The 25,770-nt window shown below is 51.8% G+C and overlaps 10 protein-coding genes across 10 annotated transcripts; 7 read left to right on the forward strand and 3 right to left on the reverse strand.

The window, feature by feature from the left end:
- Positions 1–3,147: 3,147 nt before the first annotated feature.
- Positions 3,148–4,661, forward strand: MRS44_007483 (uncharacterized protein; the record flags this gene model as incomplete). Its single annotated transcript, XM_046276967.2, has 3 exons — positions 3,148–3,202; positions 3,264–3,478; positions 3,531–4,661. 3 exons carry the CDS (start codon positions 3,148–3,150, stop codon positions 4,659–4,661), a joined length of 1,401 nt encoding a protein of 466 aa, XP_046128979.1.
- Positions 4,662–4,955: 294 nt separating this feature from the next.
- Positions 4,956–7,011, forward strand: MRS44_007484 (uncharacterized protein; the record flags this gene model as incomplete). The annotated part of the gene is made up of 3 exons (XM_046282214.2): positions 4,956–5,756; positions 6,024–6,412; positions 6,462–7,011. 3 exons carry the CDS (start codon positions 4,956–4,958, stop codon positions 7,009–7,011), a joined length of 1,740 nt encoding a protein of 579 aa, XP_046128977.2.
- A 1,236-nt stretch (positions 7,012–8,247) lies between these two features.
- On the forward strand, positions 8,248–10,493 carry MRS44_007485 (uncharacterized protein; the record flags this gene model as incomplete). The annotated part of the gene is made up of 3 exons (XM_065620549.1): positions 8,248–8,312; positions 8,359–9,775; positions 9,885–10,493. The coding sequence occupies 3 exons, from the start codon at positions 8,248–8,250 to the stop codon at positions 10,491–10,493; spliced, it is 2,091 nt and encodes a 696-aa protein (XP_065476621.1).
- Positions 10,494–10,884: 391 nt separating this feature from the next.
- MRS44_007486 (uncharacterized protein) lies at positions 10,885–11,760 on the forward strand (the record flags this gene model as incomplete). The annotated part of the gene is made up of 2 exons (XM_046281440.2): positions 10,885–11,177; positions 11,232–11,760. The coding sequence occupies 2 exons, from the start codon at positions 10,885–10,887 to the stop codon at positions 11,758–11,760; spliced, it is 822 nt and encodes a 273-aa protein (XP_046128974.2).
- Positions 11,761–12,142: 382 nt separating this feature from the next.
- On the forward strand, positions 12,143–13,030 carry MRS44_007487 (uncharacterized protein; the record flags this gene model as incomplete). The annotated part of the gene is made up of 2 exons (XM_046282212.2): positions 12,143–12,453; positions 12,505–13,030. 2 exons carry the CDS (start codon positions 12,143–12,145, stop codon positions 13,028–13,030), a joined length of 837 nt encoding a protein of 278 aa, XP_046128973.2.
- A 280-nt stretch (positions 13,031–13,310) lies between these two features.
- MRS44_007488 (uncharacterized protein) lies at positions 13,311–14,997 on the forward strand (the record flags this gene model as incomplete). Its single annotated transcript, XM_065620550.1, has 5 exons — positions 13,311–13,430; positions 13,468–13,726; positions 13,892–13,914; positions 14,048–14,448; positions 14,502–14,997. The coding sequence occupies 5 exons, from the start codon at positions 13,311–13,313 to the stop codon at positions 14,995–14,997; spliced, it is 1,299 nt and encodes a 432-aa protein (XP_065476622.1).
- A 472-nt stretch (positions 14,998–15,469) lies between these two features.
- Positions 15,470–16,821, reverse strand: MRS44_007489 (uncharacterized protein; the record flags this gene model as incomplete). The annotated part of the gene is made up of 3 exons (XM_046272227.2): positions 15,470–15,674; positions 15,726–16,125; positions 16,176–16,821. 3 exons carry the CDS (start codon positions 16,819–16,821, stop codon positions 15,470–15,472), a joined length of 1,251 nt encoding a protein of 416 aa, XP_046128971.1.
- Positions 16,822–18,979: 2,158 nt separating this feature from the next.
- On the forward strand, positions 18,980–20,974 carry MRS44_007490 (uncharacterized protein; the record flags this gene model as incomplete). The annotated part of the gene is made up of 13 exons (XM_065620551.1): positions 18,980–19,229; positions 19,288–19,314; positions 19,466–19,497; positions 19,547–19,783; positions 19,831–19,866; positions 19,924–20,020; positions 20,068–20,116; positions 20,170–20,206; positions 20,261–20,295; positions 20,349–20,379; positions 20,530–20,592; positions 20,649–20,870; positions 20,921–20,974. 13 exons carry the CDS (start codon positions 18,980–18,982, stop codon positions 20,972–20,974), a joined length of 1,170 nt encoding a protein of 389 aa, XP_065476623.1.
- Positions 20,975–22,212: 1,238 nt separating this feature from the next.
- On the reverse strand, positions 22,213–23,811 carry MRS44_007491 (uncharacterized protein; the record flags this gene model as incomplete). The annotated part of the gene is made up of 2 exons (XM_046278772.2): positions 22,213–23,385; positions 23,437–23,811. The coding sequence occupies 2 exons, from the start codon at positions 23,809–23,811 to the stop codon at positions 22,213–22,215; spliced, it is 1,548 nt and encodes a 515-aa protein (XP_046128969.1).
- Positions 23,812–24,421: 610 nt separating this feature from the next.
- Positions 24,422–25,136, reverse strand: MRS44_007492 (uncharacterized protein; the record flags this gene model as incomplete). The annotated part of the gene is made up of 2 exons (XM_046274036.2): positions 24,422–24,651; positions 24,692–25,136. 2 exons carry the CDS (start codon positions 25,134–25,136, stop codon positions 24,422–24,424), a joined length of 675 nt encoding a protein of 224 aa, XP_046128968.2.
- Positions 25,137–25,770: the final 634 nt, after the last annotated feature.

A 25,770-nucleotide genomic window follows, 5' to 3' on the forward strand; every position in this document is an offset into this window, starting at 1 on the left:
TGAGAAAAAAAAAAAGCCCTCTCGAACAACCTTTTCCAAAACAGGCCACAGTTGGCACACCCGTAGCCCGACCACCACCTTACCCACACGCCTTCAATCCATGGCTTGGGCTGGATCTGGGCGTCGTCGAACTGCCCGGGACATGCATGGGTCGACGACACCCAAAACCCAAGACTCCGCTCCCTCGCATTTGCCTTCCAGATTTCACAAGGGACAAGGTCAAGGACATGGGGGTCCTCGTTGTCGCCGTTGCTTTTGCGCTCCTCTTTCGACGACATGTTGTCCGCCGTCAGTCGGTCTTCACGCTCCGGGGTCGTCGAGAAACTCTGTTGCACGAGTCGGTGCATCGAGCCGTCTCGCACTTGGGTTGCAGCCGGAGACGGGCGGGATGGCGTGGTGTCGTCTAGTTCACGGCGTTAGCGAGTGGACGCTACATTATTTTTTGCATCCATCTCTGTTTACTAGGCAGCTACTGTAGGCTCGAGACAAGTTTCGCTTTGACACTAGAATTATGTCTTCATCGACATGTGTCAACCATGGATAACTCGTACAGACATTGATTCATCACACAGAAACCGTTGACCAAGACAAGACCATCCATCATTCACAGGACCGACCCTGTTTCATCGGTTCAGGTCGGCTTCCTCATCCGAACCGAACATCGGACCAAAATCCCACCAGACAATGATGCTATTCCCCCCTCATCACAACCCCAACTCCAAGTGTCCCCCCTCCCCCGGTCTCTTACAATAGCAACCTGCATCCGATGCATCCTTCAATACCAACCGGGTCGGAGTTGACGGCACTTGGTTGGAGTAGCTTCACCCACACCCAATCTGCAGCAGCTCCGTCCTCGCCGTTCCTGTGGGACGCGACAAGAGCACACACTCCCTCTCGTTCGCGGGGAGGGGAAGAACATTGCCCCTTTCGGCAGTCCGGGGGAGACAGGCAGAAACATGGGGTTTTTGGTTGGCGGGCGGCCGGGTGGGATGGAGGCGGACAGATGGGCGTCTGTGTGTCTGACGCCAAAGAAAGTGATCGTCCACACCTTTTTCACTCTCGCCTCGTGCGTGGGATGGACGAGGCGAGGGCGGGTGGGTGATGGAAGCCCAATGAGGGATCTACCATGTTGACGGAACCGTGAAGCTGGAGATTTCCATGGTTGACGACTTGTCCTCTGTCCGTGCCATCCGAGAAAATACGTGTAAGAATGTTGATCTCAAAGGTTCCCCAGCTGGACCCTACCTACGTAATTGGAGGTGTGTTTAGTTTTGCGAGTTGGACTAGCAGCCGCCCTACGCGGAAACGGCCCCAGCCAAAGCACATGGTTCGAGACAGGCTAATGTTGGTTCCAAGGCGCCGAACATCCAAGCGAGGCCAGACTGGGGTAGTATGACACAGGTGCAGACGAGAGACACGCACCAACGGGCGCGTGTATGTAGCAGTGCAGCAGGAGGAAATGAGGATTTGGAGCTGGCAGCAGCAGAATCTTGGTTGATTGATAATAATCCTGTTCGAGACGTGGCTTGTGAGGAATTCCAGTTGGTGATGCCTACAAGTCAACGTTGACTTTAGGAGTAGAGTCATGATCGGCCAGGCCCGCCCGAAGAAGCACCACATGTCGACAGTTTGTCGCCTCACCAGGACAGGCAGGACGTGAACGATTGAGTAACAGGAAATGAAAGACGTGGCACGGCAGGAAAAGTAACATCTCATCAAAACAAATCATTGACATGTGGTTTGAAGCAAGAGAAAAAAAAAGTTGATATCTCTGAATCAAAGATGGCGTTTCGACCAATCCCAGGCCTCGTCTTGGTTATGACAGATGGAGATTACATCTGGATAAGAGATGGGGGGTACGTACCTATCCCCTCCAGCCTGCAGGCAGACACACACACACACTCTTCAGCTACTCCTGCAGGACATTGGAAAGAGAACCCGAGGCATCTCCTAGGGGAAACAGGGCGAGTCTCCCGAATTTCCGTGAACTTGCAAAAGGTGTCAATAACACCGGACTGACAATCCCGATGCACGCCGTGTCCTCCCCCTTCCCGTCTGAATCTGGGGTAAACGGGTCACCTGGTTAGAGTCCCCTCTGCACATCCCCCAAACCAACGCCCCCTCGCGTATTCTTTCTAAAATGACCGAGTCATCATCATCTGTCTGTCTCTCCCCCATGCTGTTCACAAAAAGGCTGGCACCGGGACCGGCATCCTGGACCTGGGGAGGTTGGCCCTGGGTCTGTGCGCGATGCGATGGATGGATGCCGTGTCACTCCAACGGAATTGGCTCGTGGGTTTTTAGCTTATTTTTCCTTGCCTCGACATCAGATCCCGCCGGCCTTTTAGTTTAGGCGACGGTAAGATCTGTTGCACGTGAAAGGAGCAAGAGGAGCTCCTCCGTGATTTTGTTTGAGATGGGGTTGATTCTCTCTCTTTCATCTCCTTCCCTCATGGGTGCAGATCTGTACCTGCACATGCTTTTGAGGTATGAAGGGAACTTGTGTATATCTTCTCCTTCAAGAGTACACACTAATGCCCTTAATTTCAAATATTATTTATAACCTCAGTTACAGTCTGTTCAGCCACTGTTTCTCTTTCTACCTGTGTCGCCTCTACCTGTGTCACCTCCCACTCTAGGGCAATATTCGCAGAATTGCTCTGTGTGTTTCCCCTCCCCCTCCCCCAACCTCCGATAAGATAAAAGAGTTGAAGCAACCAACCAATCACCACCCTCCAATCAAGACAGACAACTTCACCTCAAGCTCTTGTCTGGGGAAGCCGGCCAGGATCGGCCAATCCCCTGAGCCCTCTGTAGTTTTTGACCAAGCGAATTCGCTGAAAATGACTGTCGCCCGCCCACAAAAATTCCACTGCCCATTCAAAATCTGGCCCGTGCGGCTGAATTCCCAGCTTGAAGTGCTCCGTAACTCGGAAAAGAAAACAGTTGGGAAACTGTGACGCATCTCGTGCGTGCGGGCGCTGCAATGTGATAGGATCAATCCAACCCTGGGCTCAAAACTTTTGCTCAACCTTTCAAAATACTTACAACCAACGCATTCCTCGACATTTTGATCTCTTTCTTTGTGACACTTGATCGTCAATTGACTCCCAGTCGCACTCGTACTCACCCTTTACAATCTGCAGCATGGCGTCCGACTCCAAGCCTGAGGGCAGCATGCTCTGGGGTGGCCGATTCACTGGTATGACTCCCTCCATGGTCATGATCGCGAAACGACGGGATTGAGCTGACCTCGAGCTCAGGCGGCCTCGACCCCCTGATGGTCAAGTACAACGAGAGTATCTTCTTTGACCGTGTCCTCTACAAGCAGGACATTCTCGGCAGCATCGCCTTTGCCCGCGCCAACGCAAAGTCTGGCATCATCACCCAGGAGGAGTTTGAGAAGATCAGGGAGGGTCTCCTCGAGGTCCAGAAGGAGTGGGAGACTGACTCCTTTACCATTATCTCTGGTGTCGATGTCAGTGACACACTTTTGTTATCACTGGCGCTATCTCTGACCACCTCTGCAGGAGGACATCCACACTGCCAACGAGCGCCGACTGGGCGAGATCATCGGCAAGAACATTGCTGGCAAGCTTCACACCGGCCGCAGCCGCAATGAGCAGGTCGTCTGCGACATGCGAATGTGGCTCCGAGACGAGCTTCGAAAGATCGACGAGCATCTTGTCAACTTCCTCAAGGTGATCGCCGCCCGCGCCGAGACCGAGATCGAGTACATCATGCCCGGCTACACCCACCTCCAGCGAGCTCAGCCTGTCCGCTGGAGTCACTGGATGCTGTCCTACGGTCTGGCCTTTGCCGCCGACCTGGACCGACTCCGCGAGACCATCAAGCGTGTCAACCGAAGCCCTCTCGGCTGTGGTGCCCTTGCTGGCAACCCCTTCAACATTGATCGTGATATGATGGCCGAGGAGCTGGGCTTCGAGGGTCTCCTCTGGAACTCGATGGGTGGTGTTGCCGATCGAGACTTTGTCTCCGAGTTCCTTCAGTGGGGAAGCATGTTCATGCAGCACATTTCTCGATGGGCTGAGGATCTTATCATCTACAACACTGCCGAGTTTGGCTTTGTCCGTCTCTCGGATGCTTACTCTACTGGCAGCTCTCTTATGCCCCAGAAGAAGAACGCCGACAGCCTGGAGCTCCTCCGAGGAAAGGCTGGTCGTGCCTTTGGCCACATGGCTGGTTTCATGATGACCCAGAAGGGTCTCCCCAGCACCTACAACAAGGATCTCCAGGAGAGTCTCGAGCCCATGATGGACCACGTTAAGACTGTTTCGGACAGCATTCAGATCGCCAACGGTGTCCTCGCTACCCTAACCGTCAACCCCGAGAAGATGAAGGCGGCCCTCGACCCCTTCATGCTGGCCACCGATGTGGCTGACTACCTTGTCCGCAAGGGCGTGCCGTTCCGTGAGACTCACCATATCTCGGGCCGATGCGTGGCCAAGTCTGAGGAGACGGGCATCCCCATGAACGAGTTCTCGTACGAGCAGATCAAGGCCATCGACGAGCGATTCGAGGAGGACATTGCCGACGTCTTCAACTACGAGACTAGCGTCGAGAGCCGATCGGCCAAGGGCGGCACCAGCAAGGCCACAGTGCTTGAGCAGATTGAGGTTCTCAGGAAGATGCTTGCCTGAGCTTTGTAAACGTGAGCGAGTTTGGTGGATTCGGGCGTTATAGGGTTTTGTTGGATCTGGTCTCTCTGCACGGGAGGAAGTCTAAAGGATGAAAAAAGTCTACTGTGAAGGTTGTGAAGGTTGTCTAGAAGTATAGAAAGGCGCGAGCGCCCGGAACCATATGGAGTCGAACATGATATTTTGTGCGCCAGAAACTCTACTTCGTCATTGTTTACCTGTTGTTCATCATTGATTTGCAAGCGAGGCAACTTAACCCACTTCACTGCGAATCGACATCATCACTTTGTTGCCAAGATGGCTACATCTCAGACATTGACAATCAGACAATCAAGGCGATCTCAGATAAACCCCCAAATCCAGTCGGAATTCTTTACCATCCTCAACGAGGACATCCGCAACCTGATCTGCCAGTATCTATATGGTTGTGCAACTGTTAATATCGATTATGGGTGCCAAAGGCACCACTCCCACACATCATTACTAGGCACGTGTCAGAGGGCACACAAGGAGGGCATCCGCGTGCTCTACTCAACCAACGTCTTCAAGTTTAGCCAAGACGCTGGTCTGGATAGATGGGTGGGTTGTATCAAGGTACTGCGGTGGGATCTCATCCGCAAGGTCGACCTGCGCATTCCCCTCGCAGTAGACATGTGGCAGTGGGAACAAACATGGGAGAAACTTCGCGCCATGCCATATCTGAGATCAGCGAAACTGCGCTGCGAGAACAAAATGGAACTTGTTTACCAACTGTCGGGGCGCCTCACTTGCGAGATAAAGGACCCCTTTAAGAGAGGGCGGTTCTTCCTTCCCTGGGCTCTCAATCCGATGCTGTGGCCGAGGATGAGCGACGAGGTTACCTTTGAGATCCTTTTCAACGTCGAGAAGAGAAAGACTTTGGGGATTCTACTCAAGGAGCTGAGGGCTCGGGAGATGCGGGGGATAAGGATTGGATGGGTCACTTGGGCTGAATTTGAGGAAATGAGACGGATTTTCGAGGCTGCCAGACCGCTTGACTTGGCTGGACTAGAGGAACTCAAACGACTTGACTCGTTAAAAGCAGAAGTAGTAGCAGCAGAGCCGATTATAGAGTGGGAGGTGGTCTAGAACCTACTTGGGACGTGTCGGGTTGAAGAGGCTTGGTGGTTTGTTCTGGATCTCATGCATTCACAGGGGATGATGTCTCTTTGTGTGGAAAGGAGACGAAAGGGCATTTGGTGAATAAAGGCCGCTTGAACGACTCTTGAAGAGTGAGTGATGGTTGGAGACTGTTGATTCCGTTGTTGTTCACTCATCATCGTGTCTTTCTTCTTTTCACCTACCGCTTTGTGCAGTTTTTCACTTCACAACTGGACCTCTCTGTAGACTATTAAATACGGCAACCCTGCAACTGAGAATATCTCCTCCCTCAACAACGAAGCCGAGACATCATCTATCACAGCCACAATGGTTCGATTCGGCACAGGCGACGAACAGAGCCACTCAAAGTTCTTCACCAAGCTTCATCCTGACGTCCGGCGCGAGATCTTCCTCCATCTCTTTGGCTCTCGCCATGTGCATTTAATGTTCATCAACGGCCGCGGCATGAACAACGACGAGGAGTTTTGGAGGCACGGTCACCCGCCTCTTACACATTTGGGCTGGCTGCACTGCGTGTGCAGGTCTGGGGCCAAGCTTCTTCCTCATGCGCACAACGAGTCCAGGCATAAGTGGAGGTATTTGTCGACCAAGATCCTGTGGACTTGTAAGAGGGCGTGAGTATTCAAGGTGTTGTTAGGAGGAGGGGGACTGACCTAGCTGTAGTTACGAAGAGGGCATCGCCCTTCTCTACAGCACAAACACCTTTCTCTGTCAGAATCCGATCGACCTAATCAACTTCAACAGCATTGCTATCGATCATGTGCGCTTTATCCGCTTCCTGGAACTGCACATGTCCCTCTACGAGCCAGAGACATGGCGAAAGGAGACTGATGCCTTCAGGCTCGCGGTCTCGATGCTCTGTGACTGGGACAATTGGGGCGCCCTCAGACGGGTAAAGATCCGTGTGGTCGATGAGATGGAAGACCCCATTCCCAAGAGGCAGAAGCAAAAGGTGCGAAGGGAAACCCAGAGGGAGTTTGGCCGTGCTGTAAGGGCGCTTGCGGAGAGGGTCAGCGTCGAGGTAATCTTGGGCAACAAGAGCGACAAGGAGATTATCCAGCCCCGTTCGCCTCTGGACCAGCCCGGGCTCACATTTGTCAGTGCGAGCGAGCATTTTCCGGATCGGCAGGGAGACGAGGACCAAGGGATTGACTCGGATGATGGTGACGCTTTTCACCGTGTCATTGGTCGCGTCTATAGGGCTGGTATATGACCTGATGGGTGTTTCCATGGATTCAATGTAGGGAACGGTGTTCATAGGTATCAGCCGGGGACCTAGGGCATTAGATTGGATCAGGATGAAAGCAATACCTGGGTAGGTACTCACCCTCTAAAGAGAAGGGGAGTGATAACAAAACACAGTAATAGTAATAAAATAACCAATAAAAGAGATCTAAATATGAACTTCTACCAGACTATCTTTCAAATTGATTATCACATACCTAACGTAAATGTCCTGATAAGAGTTATCGTTAAGAGAGTCCATCGCTTGTCTTGGATGCAGGATCGAGGTCTCGTAGCCCATCTGGCCCTTCTGTGAGATACGCCCTCCCCCCTTGAGTTTGTCAGTGACACCCTCGATAGCATTCTGGAGCCAGTACTGAGTCCCATTCGGAATTGCCAGTATCTTTCCCATTTCGCCATCCACCAGCCATTTTTCATCTAATGTGCCCAGGTAGAGATCAAAGATAGGGGTATAGTCGGCAGAACGCCAAGTTATAGATGTCCCACAGTCGCTGCAGAAGCCGCGAAACCGGCCAGATGATGAAATGTATTCTTTGAAGGAAGGGAATGTGTTTAGGGCTGGTGTAAGCTGCTTGGGGGAGAGAACGAGGAATTGCGCGACGAGTGACGATGTCCACTTGCGGCACATGGTGCCTTGAGATGTCAGCAATTTACATGGGTTCATCTATGAATTTGCGTACATTGGCATGACGAAGACTGATTAGTTAGCGGGTGACTCAAGTGTCTTCAAGGGGAGACTTACTACTGGTGGCCATGGGAACTCTGGCGTGAAATTGACTGTGTACCTAATGGCACCGCACAGGCATCCGCCCGTGATGGAAGACGGGGTCAGTGGGCTTTCTTCAGGCATTGAAGTGAAAGACTTTGAGCGTTGATGAGATTATTAGCAGAAACAGGAAGCAAGCAAGTAGACGGGGATGTAAGAGGCCGTCGGTTTAGGCTTTACCATGTCTCGGCTGACATGTAAGCCGATGAAACATTAAACAAAAGATGTAAACCGATTGGATGACATTCCCGAGCTTAGATATCGCGTGTAAGAGATGCTGTGGTGCAATACTGATACAACCTCGTGGACCAGTCAGCGTCAAGGAAATGCGAGGTCATTCTCCGGAGATAGGCTATTGCCGTGGGTGTATAAGCTTAAATGCGTTGGTTTGCCACGAGCTAGCAAGCCACCGGTATTAACAGCAAGTTCCCGTCAGAGATGGACGTTGATGTACTAAGCCTGAGAAGACGGCAAAAGGTCAAGACTGGCTGCAAAACATGCAAGTAAGTTGTACCGAGGAATTACACTTCCACAAGCTAACCATCTTAGGCTCCGTCGTATCAAGTGCGATGAAGGGAAACCTTCATGCAACAAGTGTCTATCATCTGGTCGTCTCTGCGCTGGCTACGGGATATGGGATGAAGGACGGGCATCTCCCATCCAATGCACCTCACTATCAAAACTAAACACACCTATCCCGTCGATGGCATCTCAAGAGGAAAAGGGGCACTTTGACTTTTTTCGTGTCATCGCCGCCTCCAAGCTGGCAGGTGCCTTTCCCTCTTCCTTTTGGGAATCCTTGGTCTTTCAGGCAAGCTCCTCAGAGCTTGTTGTCCTTCATGGAGCGTCTGCTTTGGGCGCCGCATACAAGAGCAGAGCTCAAACTATCTGCGACGGGATGCTGCAGAACCACATCAGTGCGGCGGCGGCAAACAGACAAGACCAGGGCTTTGCCATCAAGCAGTACGCCAAAGTGCTGGAGATGCTGCAAATGCAACTACCCCGGACCGAAAAACGGCTTCTCCGGAATGGTCTCATCGTTTGCATCCTTGCTACGGCGTTTGAACTTGTGCAGGGGAATCATAAGGCTGCGGCGACCCATCTCAAGAATGGGTTTATTCTTGTCCGTCGCGCGCAGAACTGCGGGTACGAAGTCGAACCTGATTTGGCTGAGCCGTTTACTCGGGCTTACATGCAGTCGATGCTTCTTGAGGGGCCAGGCAGCTTGTCGGGCCTGACAAAGGAGGCTTGGACACCAACCGAGATGCCAAAGGCCTTTGGATCCTTTCAGCAAGCCAGGCACCACCTTGACGCGTTACTCATCGGAGCCGTACGACTCTCAGAGGACTTTGAATCGGACAATTACAAATGTCCGGGCGATATCCACCAACTTGCTACTCTGGAGAGAGCTTCTTCGGCTTGGATACGAGCATACGAAGCAAGTCTCCAAGACCTGCTATCCCAGTCCAACCATCGCACAATCTACGGCGTCTTTATGCTTCGCATGTTCCACACCATGGCATCCATCATGATTTCTACGGCCCTGGCTCCTCACGAATGCGTCTTTGACAAACACAGCGAACAGTTTGCATCCATCATCGACCAGACATTGAAAATGTGGAACATGAATGGATTCGCCGTGGGCGGCCCGTTCGAGGGTCACCGCAGCGTTACTGGACCTAGGGTGACTTTCGACCTCGGTATCATATCTCCCTTGTATTACACGGCTGTAAAGTGCCGTAACCCGAGGCTCAGACGTCAAGCCATTGGTTTACTCACAGTGGCTCCTTACAGAGAAGGCATATGGAGTAGTGTTGTGGTCGCCAAGATTGCACGTGTGGTGGTCGACATGGAAGAAGACGGCTTTCATGCAGGGGTCCAGTTCGAGGAAGATTCCCTGACTCCTACTGATCCAGAGAGATACGGCAGCTTGCCTATACTTCCGGAAGGAAATAGATTCCGCACGGTACGGGTGTCGCTCGGGGAGGAGGCGGGAGGACGGGGGATACTAAGCTGCAGGAAGGCGTCTAGAGCTGGGCTTTGGGTTGAAGGAAGAGTGGAATTTGACTTTGTAGATGAAGTTTGAGATAGACAATGCAGAGTTCTTATCTCAAACAGGACGAACGTTTTGTTTGCTGATGGGCATCAAGGAAATCTGCGCAAAGGCCGGTCCGCAGACATGTGAGAGCAGCCTCATGGACGGCGCCTCGGCCGAGTTCTTTATATGCACCACGGGATGGCGCTGGTCAAGCCTGTTGACACTGGGCGGAACCTCCACAGCCACCAATTCTGACGAGGACGACGAGGTGAAAACAATCACACAGTCGATCGTCACTCTCCGTGCGCCACTGTTTCAGCTTGTCAGGCAAGCTACAGACCTACCGACTTCGACCAGCGGAACGGACACATTTAGCGAGACGGCCACTACATCTACACCGGCGAACAGCTCGGGTGAAGAAGGGCTATCAGTTGGGGCTCAAGCTGGCATCGGTGTCGGCGTAGGCGTACTTGGGGTAGCCCTGATAGGTGCGGCCTTGTTCTTCTGGCGGAGAAAGAGGAGGACAACTACGACACCATCTGTACCACAGGACCCCGTTTCAGAAGAGGCGGGTAAGACAATTATACCTCAGCAACACCAACTTGCTGAGCTTGATGGTGCTCATTATGCCCGGGAGGCTCCTTGAGGCTGTCCTACTTAGGACTCCTAATCGATGCAGACCTATGAATACTTGAGCTACAAATGTATTTCAGAACATGCACCTTTCAAGGTCAGGTTGTAAAAGACTTGTCAAATCAGGAGGGGAACTATATTGCTGGAGGACGGTTGGGCTCAGAAGCCAGGCTTTGTTTGTTTGTAGATGGGCATCAAGGTACGGTGGATATGTCCTTTTTTGTTTGCTTGTTTTCTTGACAGTGAATCATTGTGCTCGACTGGCTGCCTGATTTCTGCCAACATTTTATGCACCAAATCCATTCTCCCCTCCCTTCGCTTCTTCATCTTCGTCACCTCTTCCTCCCTCCACATCCCTGCCTCGATGCATGTGCAGCCAGCATCGAGCGCTCCCTTTTAGCATCATGCTTATGAACTTTGAAACCCGGGATCAGATCGACAAGCCCGGCCCCGTCAACGGGCAAGAGCAATCCTTGTTCTTCCAAAAGATCATCCCCGATATCCGGCGTCTGATCTACTTGGAGGCCTTTGGGTCTCGCTCAGTCCATGTTGTTCCTGGACGGCGAATAAACGCCCCGAAGTACTTCTTTTACACTTGTCGACAGCCAGACGATGCGCCGCCTCATTCCGAATGCCCAGACGTGGGTAAAGAGGAGTGCAGACTGGCGACTAACCTGCTCTACACCTGTCAGATGACGTGAGTCTCGTAGCAATCAAGAGTCGAGGAGGATACTGAACCGTGCTGCTTCAGATATAACGAGGGGGCTACACTGCTGTTCAAATCCAACAAGTTTCTGTTCTCCGATCAGACCGACTGCTCTTTCTTTTTCTACCTGGTCCCCGACAGCTTCCAAAACTCTGTCCGGAGTCTCGATATCTGCGTCCAGTTCCACTACTACGACACTCACCCCATTCAGATAATGTGTGAGGAGCTCTCCAACTGGACGGGAGATTTTAAGCTGCGCATGAGATGGGACATGGATCACGTGCGCAGAAAGAAGAGATATGCCAACTTCAACACGGCTCTGGCTGCCATTCAGCAACTGATGAAGAACCCGAGAGTCCGGCCTAAGTTCTGGGCGCCCAAGATGCTGGAAGACGGGGTGGGCTTGATTCTGGAAGAGGAGGATCGCCTCAGATTGGAGTTTGTCCAGTGTGAGACCGAGCCTGATGGTTTTGACCCGACTGTCGGACAGGAGGATGAGGATGAGGATGAAGATGGGGACGAGGACGAGGACGAGGACGATTGGGACGAGGACTATTGGTTCAATGACTGTTAGTACAATGACGGCGGGGACTGCTATGAAGATGACAGTGACGACTAGAAGACTGATATGGACCATGAGGATGAGGAGACCCTCAGATATTGGCAGGCACTTGCTGGTCAGGCTTGGGTAGAGTGATGATAACCTCATGCAAACATCTGAGGCCTAGAACTGGTGGCCAGCTGCCCACCACTCCAAACGAATAAACTTCCATTTTCGTTCTCCCCAAGGACTCATATTATTCTTCCTAAATATGATATCTTGAATCTTCTTAAAAGAGCTATCCCATTACCCTTTCTCTTGCTCCCTTCCCCCTTTCCACATCTTCAACTCGACATTCTTCTTCACAGCAAATCTCAGCATCAGACATTCCAACATACATTTCTCAATACCCAAAATGTCCGACGTTTCGAGATTCAGCGAGTGCCGCATTCAGGATGGATCGCCCTTCTTTACCAAGTTCCCTCCCGAGATCCGCCGCTTCATCTACCGCGAGGCCTTTGGGGATCGCCGAGTTCACATTGTTTCTAAAGAGACACACTACATCACTCCTCAGAAGAATATGTCGATGACTGTTTCACGCCGATGGACGCACCATGTCTGCGTCAGAGAGATCCTTGACAATGATGATGCTGCCCATCCTCACCACGAGGACAAGGACAGGTCGTGTCGTCTGGCCACACAGATTCTTCGCACCTGCAAACAGGCGTAAGTGTTTCTTCATGTGACTGATTATTCATGAGACTAACTTCAACCCAGGTTCGAAGAAGGGATCCATCTGTTGTACACATCCAACGTCTTTGCCTTTGATGGGGGCCACAACATGAGCCACTTCCAAGATACTTTCCGCCCCGCCAGCCTCATCAGATCCATCGAAGTGTACTCTAACACCATGGTTTTCGGGGGTGACGATGTGAGGCCGATGACAGGGGAGCTCAACACCATCACCCAAGCCCTGGAGAAGCGGCAGACACCCGTCGAGCTGCGAATCAACTTTTCAGTCAAAAGCTCGCCAAACTACGACGCCCGAAGAGCCGAGGGCATAGCCCACGAGCGAGCGATGGGTAGTCTGGTGGCGTGCTTTGCAGGAGAGTTCCTTGACGTGTTCTTTGGCGTGGACCGTTGTCGCCTGGAGGTTGACCTGCACTACAAGTTGAAAGACGGGTTTGAATACTCGCTGGAGAGAGTGGCTCCTGTCGGCTTGGGAACCCCACCTGTCAAGATCACGTTCTTTCATTATGCTGATGAAGAGGATGAGGAGTCGGACGAAGAGACAGAGGATTGAGGGGAGGGCGGGGTGCTTTAAGACAAGAAGCAAACTGGGAGGATATGAGACATAGACATGGAACCAGGAGAGAAAAGAACTTGGCGAGAATAATGATTATAAATCTGCATATTGACCTTATGACCGGGTTCAAGTAAGAAACGAGACGCCAGTGCCAAGGGATATACTTATCGCCCTCTAATACTAAGAAGATGGTAAATTTATAAAATAATATCAACTTTTATCTAATTATTTCTATATTCTGTATCCATTCTACTCATCATAGTCATGCATGATCTTCATGGAGATCCAGATGGCCTCAGTCTCGCTCATCAAATGGGAAGCCGTGTTTGATCCAACGTTCGGCTGCATATGGATGTTCTGTTCTGTTCTGTTCGAACGGGCCAACAACCAGCCCAAGGTATGAGAAGATCCGCAAGACCTACGAGCTCAGACAGGCCAAAAAGCGAAACGCCCCTGCCAAGGCCCAACAGACAAGTAAGAAGAAGAAGACAACTCACGACACACCCATCGCGAACAACGAAGCGGACAACGTAGCGCACAACGCGCAGGTCACCGCGTCGCTCAACAACCTAACCACGACAATCACCAACATGACCAGCTCAGTCGCGAACTCACAAGCGGAGAAGCTACTGATCGAAAAACTTGTCATTGGCGTTACAACCATTGGAGCCGGGCGGGGTCCAAACAAGGGAAGTAAAACTTGATACAAGGGACCGATAATTTCTTGCTTGCTCGCGAGTCTGCGCTCCATGATGGCTCGGGTACTCGCCGATGTGACCACTCTAGACTGCACCTCGCCTACAAGCGGGCTATTCAGAACTGCATCACCAATAGCGAGACCTAGGACGCCATGCGCAGGGCATTTCAAGACTACCGCTATAGTGAGTACCCACCATTTCTAGAGCTTCTCCTGCATGTTTCCACGTCTTGCCGTCGCAATACTGAGCCATGTTTGCTCAGACTGGACATGGACGGTTTAATTCTGCCACTACTGACTTCTAAATTAACCCTTAGTTCTCCCACCATTTTCTCTGTAAATCCTTGTCTACCTATCTTAACTTGAGCGTCTTGGATTATCCCCTTTTCGACCTATCCCCCATGCCGTCCGTAGTTTTCCTCACGGTCGGTGACCAACCCAAGTCCCCCTTCTTCAAGAAGTTTCCCCCAGAGATCCGAAAGATGATCTACACAGAGCTCTTCGGATCTCGCCTCGTCCATGTCTTCTTTCATTCTTCCGCGTATCTGAAGCCTGAGTTCTCTTACACCAGAGAAGGTGCACCCCCTCGGAGAAAGATCTCTGGCTGGGCACATTGCGTCTGCCAACAAGGCATCGAGGGTCCGCCTCATGAGCACAGCGAGAAGCATCACAAGTGGTGCTATTTGTCCGCTAGCATTATATTTACCTGCAAGTATGCGTGAGTACACCTGACTTTGATGGATTGAAGCCAGGGCCCTGACTTGACTTCAGCTTCGAAGAAGGCACGCCCATTCTCTACGGTTCCAATTCTCTCTCCTACAGCCATCCCAATGCCTACTGGGCATTTACCGACGTCGCCGGACGCTACCTCGATCTCATCACCAACTTAAACTTCAGTCTCGCTTTCGAGCCCTATCGCCACTCACCTGCCTCTTATAGAGGCCACACCAGCCCCACGTTGCTATTATACTGGCTTGTGAATCTCGAAGCGAGCAGCCTTGATTGTCAAATCGATATGGACCCGGTAGATGCTTCATTAATCAAGTTCGCCCAAGAGAAGGTGCTCGCGGATGGCCCTCAATTCCACTTTTTCCTGCCAAACCTTGCAAGGAAGTCCGTTGAGCAGAAGCTGCGCGGCGGCGTAGGCAACAATAGAGTCGAGATTCATTGGCGAAGCGACGAGTCTTACTCATCCACACGATTGGCGAGGATTCTGGATACGAGGGATCTGTGGGATGAGGAATATATACATCCCAGCTCAGGATAAGATCTGTTGATTGTGTACTTTAGAAAAAGAAAGGAGGGTGAGCACGACCTGGAAAAATACGAGTGATTTATCAGATCACAACAGACTAAATGGCACACAAAGAGAGGGAGACATTGAGGGACGAGGTCGAGACAGAATGACACAGATTGTGATGACAGAAATGATGCATTCGTGGGTAAAGGGATTCAAGAACAAAAGGGTACACGGATACTTGTACTTGACACAATTTACACCTGTTATTTATTGTTACCCAGGAATAGCTACTCAAAGGCCAAGACACTATCCAACCAGAGCATCAAGGCGGAATCGAACAACTGCTAGAAACAAGCACCCTTCAAACCAAAACACGCCAGCCAGAGCAAAACCCGTACCTAAACTTGACCCCACGAAAAGCCAATACTTGTACAACCTAACCTTAAGCCAGAACTAAAGATAGAACAACTGAATCAAAGTAAACAATCCTATACAAAGCCTACCACGACCTCTTGCGAATGACATCGCGCACAATCCGCCGGCACTCGCTAGGATCCTCAAAGACATGCCAAGCCTCGCGCGGCACGCCCGTAAACGCCTTCTCGAAACGCTCAGGCTGGTTCTTCTCTTCGATGCCAAAAGAGGCGACATCGGTGGCCTTGCGGATGAGGATCATCTTGATCCAGTGGGGGAAGGCTCGGTACCTACAGCATCTTGTTAGTAACAGACACCAGGTTCAATGCAGGGCAACTTACACTTCGCCGTAAGCCTCGGGATCAGATTGTGTAGAGTCTCCAATCACAATCATCTTTCTCTTCGGTAGCCACGAGTGAACCTTCTTCATGCGGTCGGCCTTGTACTCCTCCGTCCCCATCGTCAACGCCGACAACAAGCCCGCGACAGTCCGCCAACTCGAGTCTCTTAGCACAAGTGTGCCTTGTGGGAAGTAACGATCACGGAAGTCACGCAACAGCGGATACAAGTTGTAGGGCGAAGCAGAAAGATAAAACCAAGGAGTGTCGCGGGGTAGAAGGGACTGTAGATCCGAGTAAAGCTCAGGCATCCCGGGAACTGGGGTAGGTTCGTCGACAAATGTGGACTTGAGAATTCCTAGAGGATCGCTTGTCATGGTGACTTTGATGGTGTCGTCAATATCTACAGAATGTTAGTGGTCGTTCATACTGGTACATGGGCCAAAGACGAACCTGAAATGACGCCCCATCCTTCAGGCCCAGCATAATAAGTCTGCATATCGAGTATGCCCCTGACCTCCCTAGGCACCAGAGCCATCGCATCGACCACAGATCCCTTATGATAGCGCTCGAGGGGCATGACACTCGTCGTGATGCCGTTGACGCTCGTCGGCCCCAACCTCAACTCCTTCTTACGATGCTCAAGCCAAAATACTCTCGCGGCTTGGATGTCCCAGAGGAACGGAATTATCCTCTCCTCGATGACATCGCGCTCTGCTGCATCTTCTGCAATACCCAACGTCTTGGCGATGCTCGATACAATGTCTGCAACACGACACTTGGGCTCGTTCTCGAACACAGCGGCAACAAACTCGGCCTCCCACTCATTCGTGTCTGGATTCCGGTACGCCGTGTTATCAAAGAGCCAGACAATATCGCCGCTATCGACAGCCTTGCCAAAAGGGTTCAGGTTCGCGAGACGGGAGAGCCATGCCGAGATGTTAATAGGGGCAGCGAGCGCCGCGGTCTGAACTCGCTGTAAAGCTGGGTTTCTAGGGTCGGGCAGGTCGTGCTCGACCTTGTCAAAGTTGCGCGCCTTTCTTGTTCGTAGCTGCATGTCGCCTGCAAACGAGGACGGGCTGAATTTTGTTTCTGGCATTGTGAAAGAGGGAGAAACGGCCCGGGTGACCGCGACAGGTATATGGGATGTAGGTTTCCGCTGTGAGTGATGCCCGAGACTGCGGGGAGGCAAAGAACGAGGAGGTCGCGTGCAAAGAATGAGTCTTGAGAACGGAGGAACTGTATCAGGAGTCGTGGGGTCGCGTGGATGTTTGAGGTCAGGTTTCGGAGTAGGACGTCAAGGCGGAGCAGGCAGCGAGGGCCAAGACAATGTTTATTAAAGTCGCAAGACAGGAAGGTCTCAGTCACCAGGGCGAGGCGACAATAAGAGCAGGCGCCCGACATCCATGGCTGCTGAACACGCCCAAGGCTTGGCTCTGCTCCGTGACCTCATGGGCATCAGCAAGGCTGTGCAGGGGGGAGGCCAAGACATGGCGATGCTTAATTATTGCTGGTTCAATAGGATGGCTGGCCTCAAGATCGTCAAAGATCGCCCGGGGTTTGCAGAAAGATTGTGGGTGGCTCGGTCCAGGTGACGTCGCTGCATGATGACGATGCCCTTCCCGACACCTTAAAACGGCAGTGCTACGCTACTGTACGTAGGCTAGCAACGGGAAGATGGCCATGTTGCCGGCTGGGAAAGAGAGCTGAGGTGCCAAAGCACCTACATAGGTATGCCACCGAGTACTGTAATTGTTGATCGTTTGACGCTTTGAATTGTGCTCGCTCATCATGGCTGCGCAGACTTGTTGGGAGCGATCTCGGAGACAGTCGGCTTAAAGCACTAAGCTATGACTGGAAGTGGCTTGCATGACTCTAGATCTTCACCCAGGCTTGCATTCTCCGATGATCCGTCAATACAAGATATTAATTCAATATAACTATTAACTCTTAGTGTAGAAACCAGCCTTCAAAGCAGTCTCTACTACCCATAGAACGGGGCTTCCTCAGTCTTGATAGCGTGCCATACTCCTACTTTATAGCAGGAATATCAGTAACATCAAGCATCCCTCGGATGAACTGTCATGGGTGTCAGTCTGGTCAGGTTGGGCGCTTCGAAATATGTATATGAAGTGTAGGTCGACACCTTGGGTTGCTTACGAACTCATAGGCACAGTATAGTTGGTACCTTACAGATTCAAAAATGCCTCAAACCATTTCATCCAGTACCTTCTGATTGTACTCGGAGGAGCACTTGATGGTGGGATGGAGGGGCATCTCTTGGCACTAGATCACTGTCGTTGTCGTTAAGAAGTACCTTTGCCAGGGCATTTCTATCTCGTCTCGAGAGGTATCTCTTACCAGAACTATCGAGCGGTGATTTGCATGGGTCAACTCGCGCCCCACAAGCCGTCGAGCAATCGAAGAAATGCCCCTCCATGTGCAAGTACCCCGCTAAATCACGCGGCGGCCCTGAGAGTCTCTGACGCACCTTTCGGAAGCAGTCTAAAACTTCGTGACTTTGCCTTTTTTCTTCTCTGCAATCATAACGACGGCACCCACGACAGCCAAACTTGATCCTGAGCAACAATGACTATCACTGTCGTTCTTGGGGCCCAATGGGGTATGTTTTTCTCCCTTACCTGAAATATACCCCTTCCCCGCACCCAGCCGATATCGGTTCCATCTCATTATACTGACCAGGACTTCCGCAGGCGATGAAGGCGTGAGTACTCGAGGAGGACCCAACACAGCCGATGACACCCAAGCACTAACGATACTGTGTACTCAGAAAGGCAAATTGGTTGATGGACAGTGCCAAGAGGCGCAACTTTGTGCCCGAGCCGCGGTAAGCGCAACGCAGGCAGATTCCGGTCGACCTACGGCTTCCACCAATCCCCCAAACCTCCCCAGACAACAAATTTGCGCTGGAATACCTGCTAATTATCGCCAAAGGGGGGCAACAATGCCGGACACGAAGTGCGGTTGGTCGAATTCTTTCCATATATATATATATATTGTGTTGCTAATTGGTGCCAAGTATAAACGGAGTTTCGTATAGGTGAGAACCAGTACACCTGAAAGGACTACGTGGCTGCTAACGTAGAGACAGCTTTCACCTCTTGCCCTCTGGGCTTATCAACCCAAAATGGTTTGTGAAAGATAATGCTCGTTCAAGCTGGCAGCAGCGAGGCTGACAAGTATCATAGCATGAACTTCATCGGTTCGGGCGTAGTCTTTCACGTGTTAGTCTCCATATGGCCCTCCACCCCTACCTCGACTACCGCATCGGCACCTTGTCGATGTCTCGCCTGGCTCGCGCCCTTCAAACGAACATGTCAAGAAGACTGACTCTGTCCTCTAGCCCAAGTTTCTTCAGCGAGCTCCAGGAGCTCGAGGACAAGGGCCTGGTTGCGGTACATGATCGGATTCTTGTTTCTGACAGGGTAAATGTCCTCCTGGACATGCACGTTGCAGTGGATGGTCTCGAGGAGAGGGAACTTGGAGGTTCGTCCCATAGTTTCCGAGATTGTCGTTGAGAAACAGCAGCTAAAGTCTACCCCAGACTCAGCTATCGGAACAACAAAACGCGGTACGCTACCCCCAGGACTGCATGTCGGATTATCCTTTTCTGCTTCTGTCACCTCATTGCAAGCATTCCCAAATCTCAATAGCGAGGAGAATCTCGGTCATCGTCGTGCTAGCGACGCTATTTAAGCAACGAATTCTAACGTCCGCCATAGGCATTGGCCCCTGCTATCAGACAAGCAGAGCGGTAAGAGATAGCCACGTCAAGGGGGCGGACTGTGCGCTGACTTTCCCAGCGAACTGGCATCAAATTGACCGACGTCTTCCACCCTGAACTTTTCGAACAGAAGGTGAGGCGCTTGGCCGATGGCTATCAAAAGCGCTTCGGAGAACTGTTCGAATACGACATCAAGGCCGAACTTGCTCGTTTCGATGAGTACAGGGAGACGCTGAAGAAGTACGTCGTGGACGGCGTATCCTTCATGAGATCCGCACAGCAGAGCAACACCAAGATTGTGATCGAAGGCGCAAACGTAAGGTTCCCATCATATGACTAAACGAATAGTACTGAATTGAACAGGCACTGATGCTCGATGTTGATTATGGCTCCTACCCAGTAAGTTTCCGTCAACTTGGCCTTTCAGTTTGCACTAGTACTCATAAATAACTATAGTTCGTCACTTCCTCAAGTACTACGCTTGCTGGTATCATTGGTGGACTCACACTGAACCCAAAGAACATCACAGAGGTGGTTGGAGTGGTCAAGGCTTGTATGTTGATTACTCCAAGGCCGTAATTCACTACTGACAAACAACAGATACCACCCGTGTCGGGTCGGGAGCCTTCAAGACCGAAGATACCGAAGAGTACGTCTTAATTACCATGTTGAAGCCACTCTAAAGCTGAATGACAACATCAGGATTGGCACCAAGCTCCAGGAGATTGGACGCGAATGGGTGAGGCCACAAGCGCCGTGGAGGTTTCGAACTTTTACCGCTGACAAGACTTAGGGAACGTCGACTGGCCGCAGACGCCGATGTGGATGGTGAGTTTTCATCATGGTTCTTTGCAGCTGACAGACTAACTAACCGTTCTCAGGCTTGGTAGGCACAACCTCAATCCCTGGGTAGTAGGGAACACAACTGACAAGCATACACAGACCTCGTTGTTGTCAAGTACAGTAACTCGATCAACTACTACGACAGCCTGAATCTCACCAAGGTAGACAGCGCCCCTGGCATGCTTATGACACGCGTCAAAACGCTCTAACGCTCTGCAGCTCGACATTTTGGATACTTTCGAAACGATCAAGATCGCCATCGCTTACAAGATCGACGGAGAGGTCAGCAATGTCAACGAGATCATGATAGATTGTGGAGCCGCTCACCGTTTGGACAGGAACTGGACTCTTACCCTGCGGATCTTGACATCCTGGAACGAGCCGAGGTGGTTTACCACGAGATGCCAGGCTGGCAAAAGCCGACCACCAACGCGAAGACCTACTACGATCTCCCCAAGGCGGCCCGCGATTACGTCGAGGTGAGCATATTCACATGCGCTAGCAGAGCGAACAGTAGCGCTGACCACCAGCAGTACATCGAGAAGTTTGTCGGAGTCAAGGTAGGAGCGGGCGCATACTGACCTAGACCGCGATTACTAAAGTTGAGCAGATCAAGTACATCGGCACTGGTCCTGACCGTGACGCCATGATCCAGCGCGCCTGATCGCGCGAGATAGAGGAGGCACCCGAGACTTGACTCGGGTCGTGCGCAACGAGTGTTGGCCGCCAAAGCCATTCGGTGACCCGAAGAAGAGCGTGCGCATTTAGAGAATAGATTTGGGATTTCTCAAAGGTAGGCCATACCTTAGACTACAACTGTCGCGCCACGGGTGCGCCCTGGGCCCATTGCCTCCAAAGAATGTGTGGGATACTCAGGTCGAGGAACATAGACTGGAAAAGCTCTGAGTACGTTATCCTCTTGTAAAGTCCACCTTGGTGGACCAGTGACCTTGGACACATCCATTTTGTTAGTCGTCCCGTCATGACGGACGAGTTTCGTGTTTTGGCCTTTTGGAGGCTCTGCTTCCAACACATCATGGACCTCGTTCCACGTAGTACATCTTTGAAGAAGAGACTCTAAAATGGCATGCTCTTGAGCGATCCACCCATCGTATCATCTTGCGAGCCGAGATTCTTGAGGTGTTTATATTCTCCAGGCTCGCAATGGTATGAAACACATGCTTTAATCCTTTGCAACCAAGCGTTGCCTTGATTGCACCAGTGACTTGATTCATAAGTCTAAAGTGACGATGAATATCAACGCTAGGAGACAGATTTCCTCCAGTAGAACAGGGGTGTCTTTTAGAAGCACAAGGGTCCCGGTCATTGTCTCCGCCACGAGATGGATACGACAACTCGCAAATGCCGTACCACCTGCACTCGGCAGTCGAATACGAAAAATGCGTTAACCCGCATTGGCGACTCGCTATTAACCCTACCCATTTACGAACACCTGGATACCTAGACAAATACCATCACTAGCGTCTCCCCCAAGATCCATCAAGATGGCGCCAACCACCTGGACCTCGGGAGAGGCGCTGAACCAACAAATCCAATCCCTTGGTGCTCCATCAAGGGTCGGCCCGGGGAGGTCAACTTTAAAGTGGGAATGATGACAGTGCACAGAGCTTTTTACACAAGTTACCAGAACCATGGTTAACATAAACATAATAAATAAGCTGTTGGCTATGCTAATGCTCCGGACCCCTATTATATAAAAGTACAAGATGGACCGCCTCAGGTCTATCGACTCATGAACCAAGACCTCCTAAAACGCCATTCACCGATCCTGATCCTGTCTTGAATTATGCATGATTTCCCCCTTCCCTCGTATGACGCTCGGGTATCAACCAACGCTACTATCACAACATCGAAACAATGCTGAATCAACACTTTGCCTGGTTATGTTCTTCTACCCCACCAGCCCTTCTTAATGTTTCGATCAAACATGTTATTGTGGACATCCTCGGCCATGACCTTGACCGCACCCTTCATGGCCCTCTCGCTGATGGTAAACGAGTCGTAGAATAGGTGGTCATCGGGGGCTTGACATTCAGCCGTCAACTGCTTCGTCTCGATGACCAGATCGTCCGTCTTGCCCTTGACGCATGGTGTCCAGACATCCGCGAACCGCATCGAGTCGTTGCTTGATAGAGTTCCACGCCCTAGCGAGTCTGCCACCTTTAGGCGCTGCATCTCCTCCTCTGTCATGGCATCGAGGATTGGCCTGACGGGGTTGAGTTTGAATCCAGTTCGCAGAGGGTATGGAGCAAAGATGACCCGATCGCCGGCTTTCTCGGTTTTGTTGGTGTGCTCAGCATTGCTGGCAGCATCGTCCCTCTTGGATTTGCTCGACTTTTCGGCTCCCTCTTCCACCAATCCATCGGGCTTTTTCGTACCCTTCTCCCTCCACTGCGAGATTGCAAACGAAACCATTCTGTTCCAGTGCCTGGTGAGCTCGGCAGCATTTCGCGTCTGCTCGGCAAGGCTGTTGGGGGACGGCGGCTTCGGTCGACCACTCCAGCCGGGAGTCATCGAAATGTCAAAAAGCGTTGGGATCACGATGCGGAAGCTCTCAAATCTGCGCTCGTCGACCTTGTCAATGGCGCCAGGGGCAGTTAGCTCCTCGACCTGAGACTCAGTGGCATTGGTCCAAAAGTCCGAGTAGGCAACAGATTTTGGGTCCAGTGATGCCCGGTACAGAATCTCGGCCTGGTCGATGATCTCGTCCGTCATTATCTCGATAATCTCCTCCGAGTGTTCTCGTGGCATGGCCGCCATGTTCCAGATTTCCCAGGAGCCAAAGGTAAAAATCCACAATGTCTCGCGAGGGGTGGTTTCAGGCGGCGGCATAGCAAGGAATTCTTGTACCTGATCTGCTAGACTGGGAACCTGGAAAGGAGCTGGATACTGCTGAGAAAGGTAGTCGTAATCCAGAGCAGGCTTTTCATTGACGTCGGTGTGTCGGGTTATGTCGAGCAGCTTCTGTATCGCCACTTCATAGAGAGTGCTGTTGACGAGACCTTTGCTGGGACCACCAGACGGCACGAGGGAGATGTGTGATGTGCAGCCGAGCTGGGATGGATGTTAGTTACATAGCTAGAACCCGTTGTTGATTTAGCTTACCTCTTCGCATAGTGCCTCAGTCCACGTTCGGCGGCTTCGTGAGGCGTCGGTGGCGCTACCCATGGTATCGGGGGAACCGAATACCACGATCCTCAGGTTCACTTCTGGTAGCGGCTCAGAACCCCATGATAGAAAACCATTGTGAAAGGAGCCGCCCGATATGCGTGCAGGCAACAGGCCAAAAAGCACAAACACAGCAAAAAACAAGGCCGAGGCTTGGAGGAGGAGCCTGAACCCTCCACGCCAAACACGGGTGGAGCAGAAAATGACGACGTTTCTTAGGCCAAGCTGGCTCATCAAAGAGTTGTCGCTGTCATGGTGGCTTGGAAGTTGATGGTCGAGCTCGGAGGGTGATTTCCACACTGGGTTGAGCATGATGCGACGAAGCTGCATATAGTGATGAAGTTGTAAACCACGTTCCAAGTCTGGGGTCGGGGGAGAAGTGGACTTGAAAGGGTGTTTATAGAGATGCCGTTCCAGCCGAGGCCGGTGATGATAAGCGGATAACGGAAATGCGAAAAATAATCACTGCCGATTTATCCAGTCGAGAACAAGAGGCGTACAGTTGATTCTCGCCCAAATTCTGAAGCGCTGACGTCGTGTGGAATGTTGGCAGTGAGAGATACTGACTAGGTTCGAGCGAGGCGTATAGATGTGGATGAAGTGAGAGAGCGAGGACGAGTCTGCGTCAGCTGCCCATAAAGAAAAAGGCGAGATGCCGAGATACGGTCTAGAATGTTTACGCGGAACCAGAGGGAAAAGATGCCAGGAGAAAATGGTTGAAATGAACGACTTGATGTGTGCAGTGCAGCGCAGTTGGGAAACTCGTCAAACAAAGCAACAACACAAGTCAGGAGAAGACGGGAGCGAGTTGGCGGGGGACGAACAAGGGGTGGAGAGCAGTGCAACGGCCTCAGCGGAGGACCACCGACTTATTAGGCACTAGAATGCCCTCCCCCAGGTCACCGGCTTGCTGAGCCAAGAGTTATCGTTGCCGTCCAAGAGCTTCGATTTGCGCGGCCAAGCTCGACCTGCCAGCCTTGCGGGAGCGGGATTGTGGGAGGAAGGGATGCAGCGCATGGATACAAGACTCAAAAAACTCAATGGATCCCTGCGCATTTGTGGGATTCATGTGGCCAAGAGTCCAAGACAACTCCTCGCCCAGAGGTCGAATCTCCTGAATTTCGCCTGTTTCAGCCAGTCGTTGGGTGTCGTCTTGCGAGGTGTAGTAGCAGTCCGTCGAGTTTGTGCCCACATCCCGTGAGTGTTGCGTTGCGTCGCGGTGCCGTCTCCCGCGATGTGAGCCCCGATCCGGCCTTGTCCTCGTCATCTGAATGGCTTGCGACGAACCAGCTGTCGCGTCCAGAAGCCGATATCCGTAAATTGAACCCCAAGGAGTCGTCGTCAGCAGTGGAGCGTTCGCGGTTGGCGGCGCCTCCTGTCAAGCCACCGGCACTGCGGCACAGACAAGGGTCCCTTCCAAAGTGACATTGTCCAAGACATGCTGCCGTTACATTGGCGAGTTGGCGATTGTCGAGAGCGGTGTTGCACCTTTTGGGAGATTGTGTGGGGTGACGAATAACTGTAGATGAAGTACGTCTTGGTGTTTTGTGAGGCCGGAAGAGGCAACCAGGCACGAGGCAAACCCCAAGACTCAGGTACCAGGCACGCATCATAGCGGCTCCCTCCCGTCTCAACATATCGATCCATCCAATGTGTTGCAGCAAGCCCCAAACGTCGATGCATAACGCCCTATCCTGCCATCATCAATAGGCATGTTAACTCGCCTCTACGGCTCTGTTTCATTTTGTCCTGATTCTTCCCTCAAAGCGGTTATCTTCTCCGTCCACTATCTGCCCTGACGTTACACATGCATCTGCTCGAGGGTAACATGTATCGTGCGTCATCAGTGAGATCGGTAATAACACCTCGCAGCGCCGAGACCGTAGGCACATAAAATGGGTCGATGATGAGGTCTGCCGAGATGTCTGCTGTCCTCCCAAGGACAAAGTCGGCATCTCGTCTTGTGTAGCCATCGACCTGTGGAAGGAGATTGCGGAGATATGAGCCTGTGCCTCACTCAACGCTCAATAACCTGTGGCTTGGAACAGTTGACGGGTCCTCTGTGCCACGATACCATCATGACGGTGGGCTGCTGCCAAGAACTGTCCAATCTTGGACAGTGTAGGATGGGGTGCTGTCAATGCCGCTGTCGCTCATGCGCTGGCATTTCCCCGTGTCTCCCCATTTCTTTTGGCCGAGCCGACCCTGGACTTGAGGCAACTCCAGACGCCAAACAACGCAAACTTGCAGCCATTTGTGACAACAGTCGCC

This window comes from Fusarium solani (assembly GCF_023522795.1).
Source record: "Fusarium solani strain SB1 chromosome Unknown bctg00000004, whole genome shotgun sequence".
Taxonomy (NCBI): Eukaryota; Fungi; Ascomycota; class Sordariomycetes; order Hypocreales; family Nectriaceae; genus Fusarium; species Fusarium solani.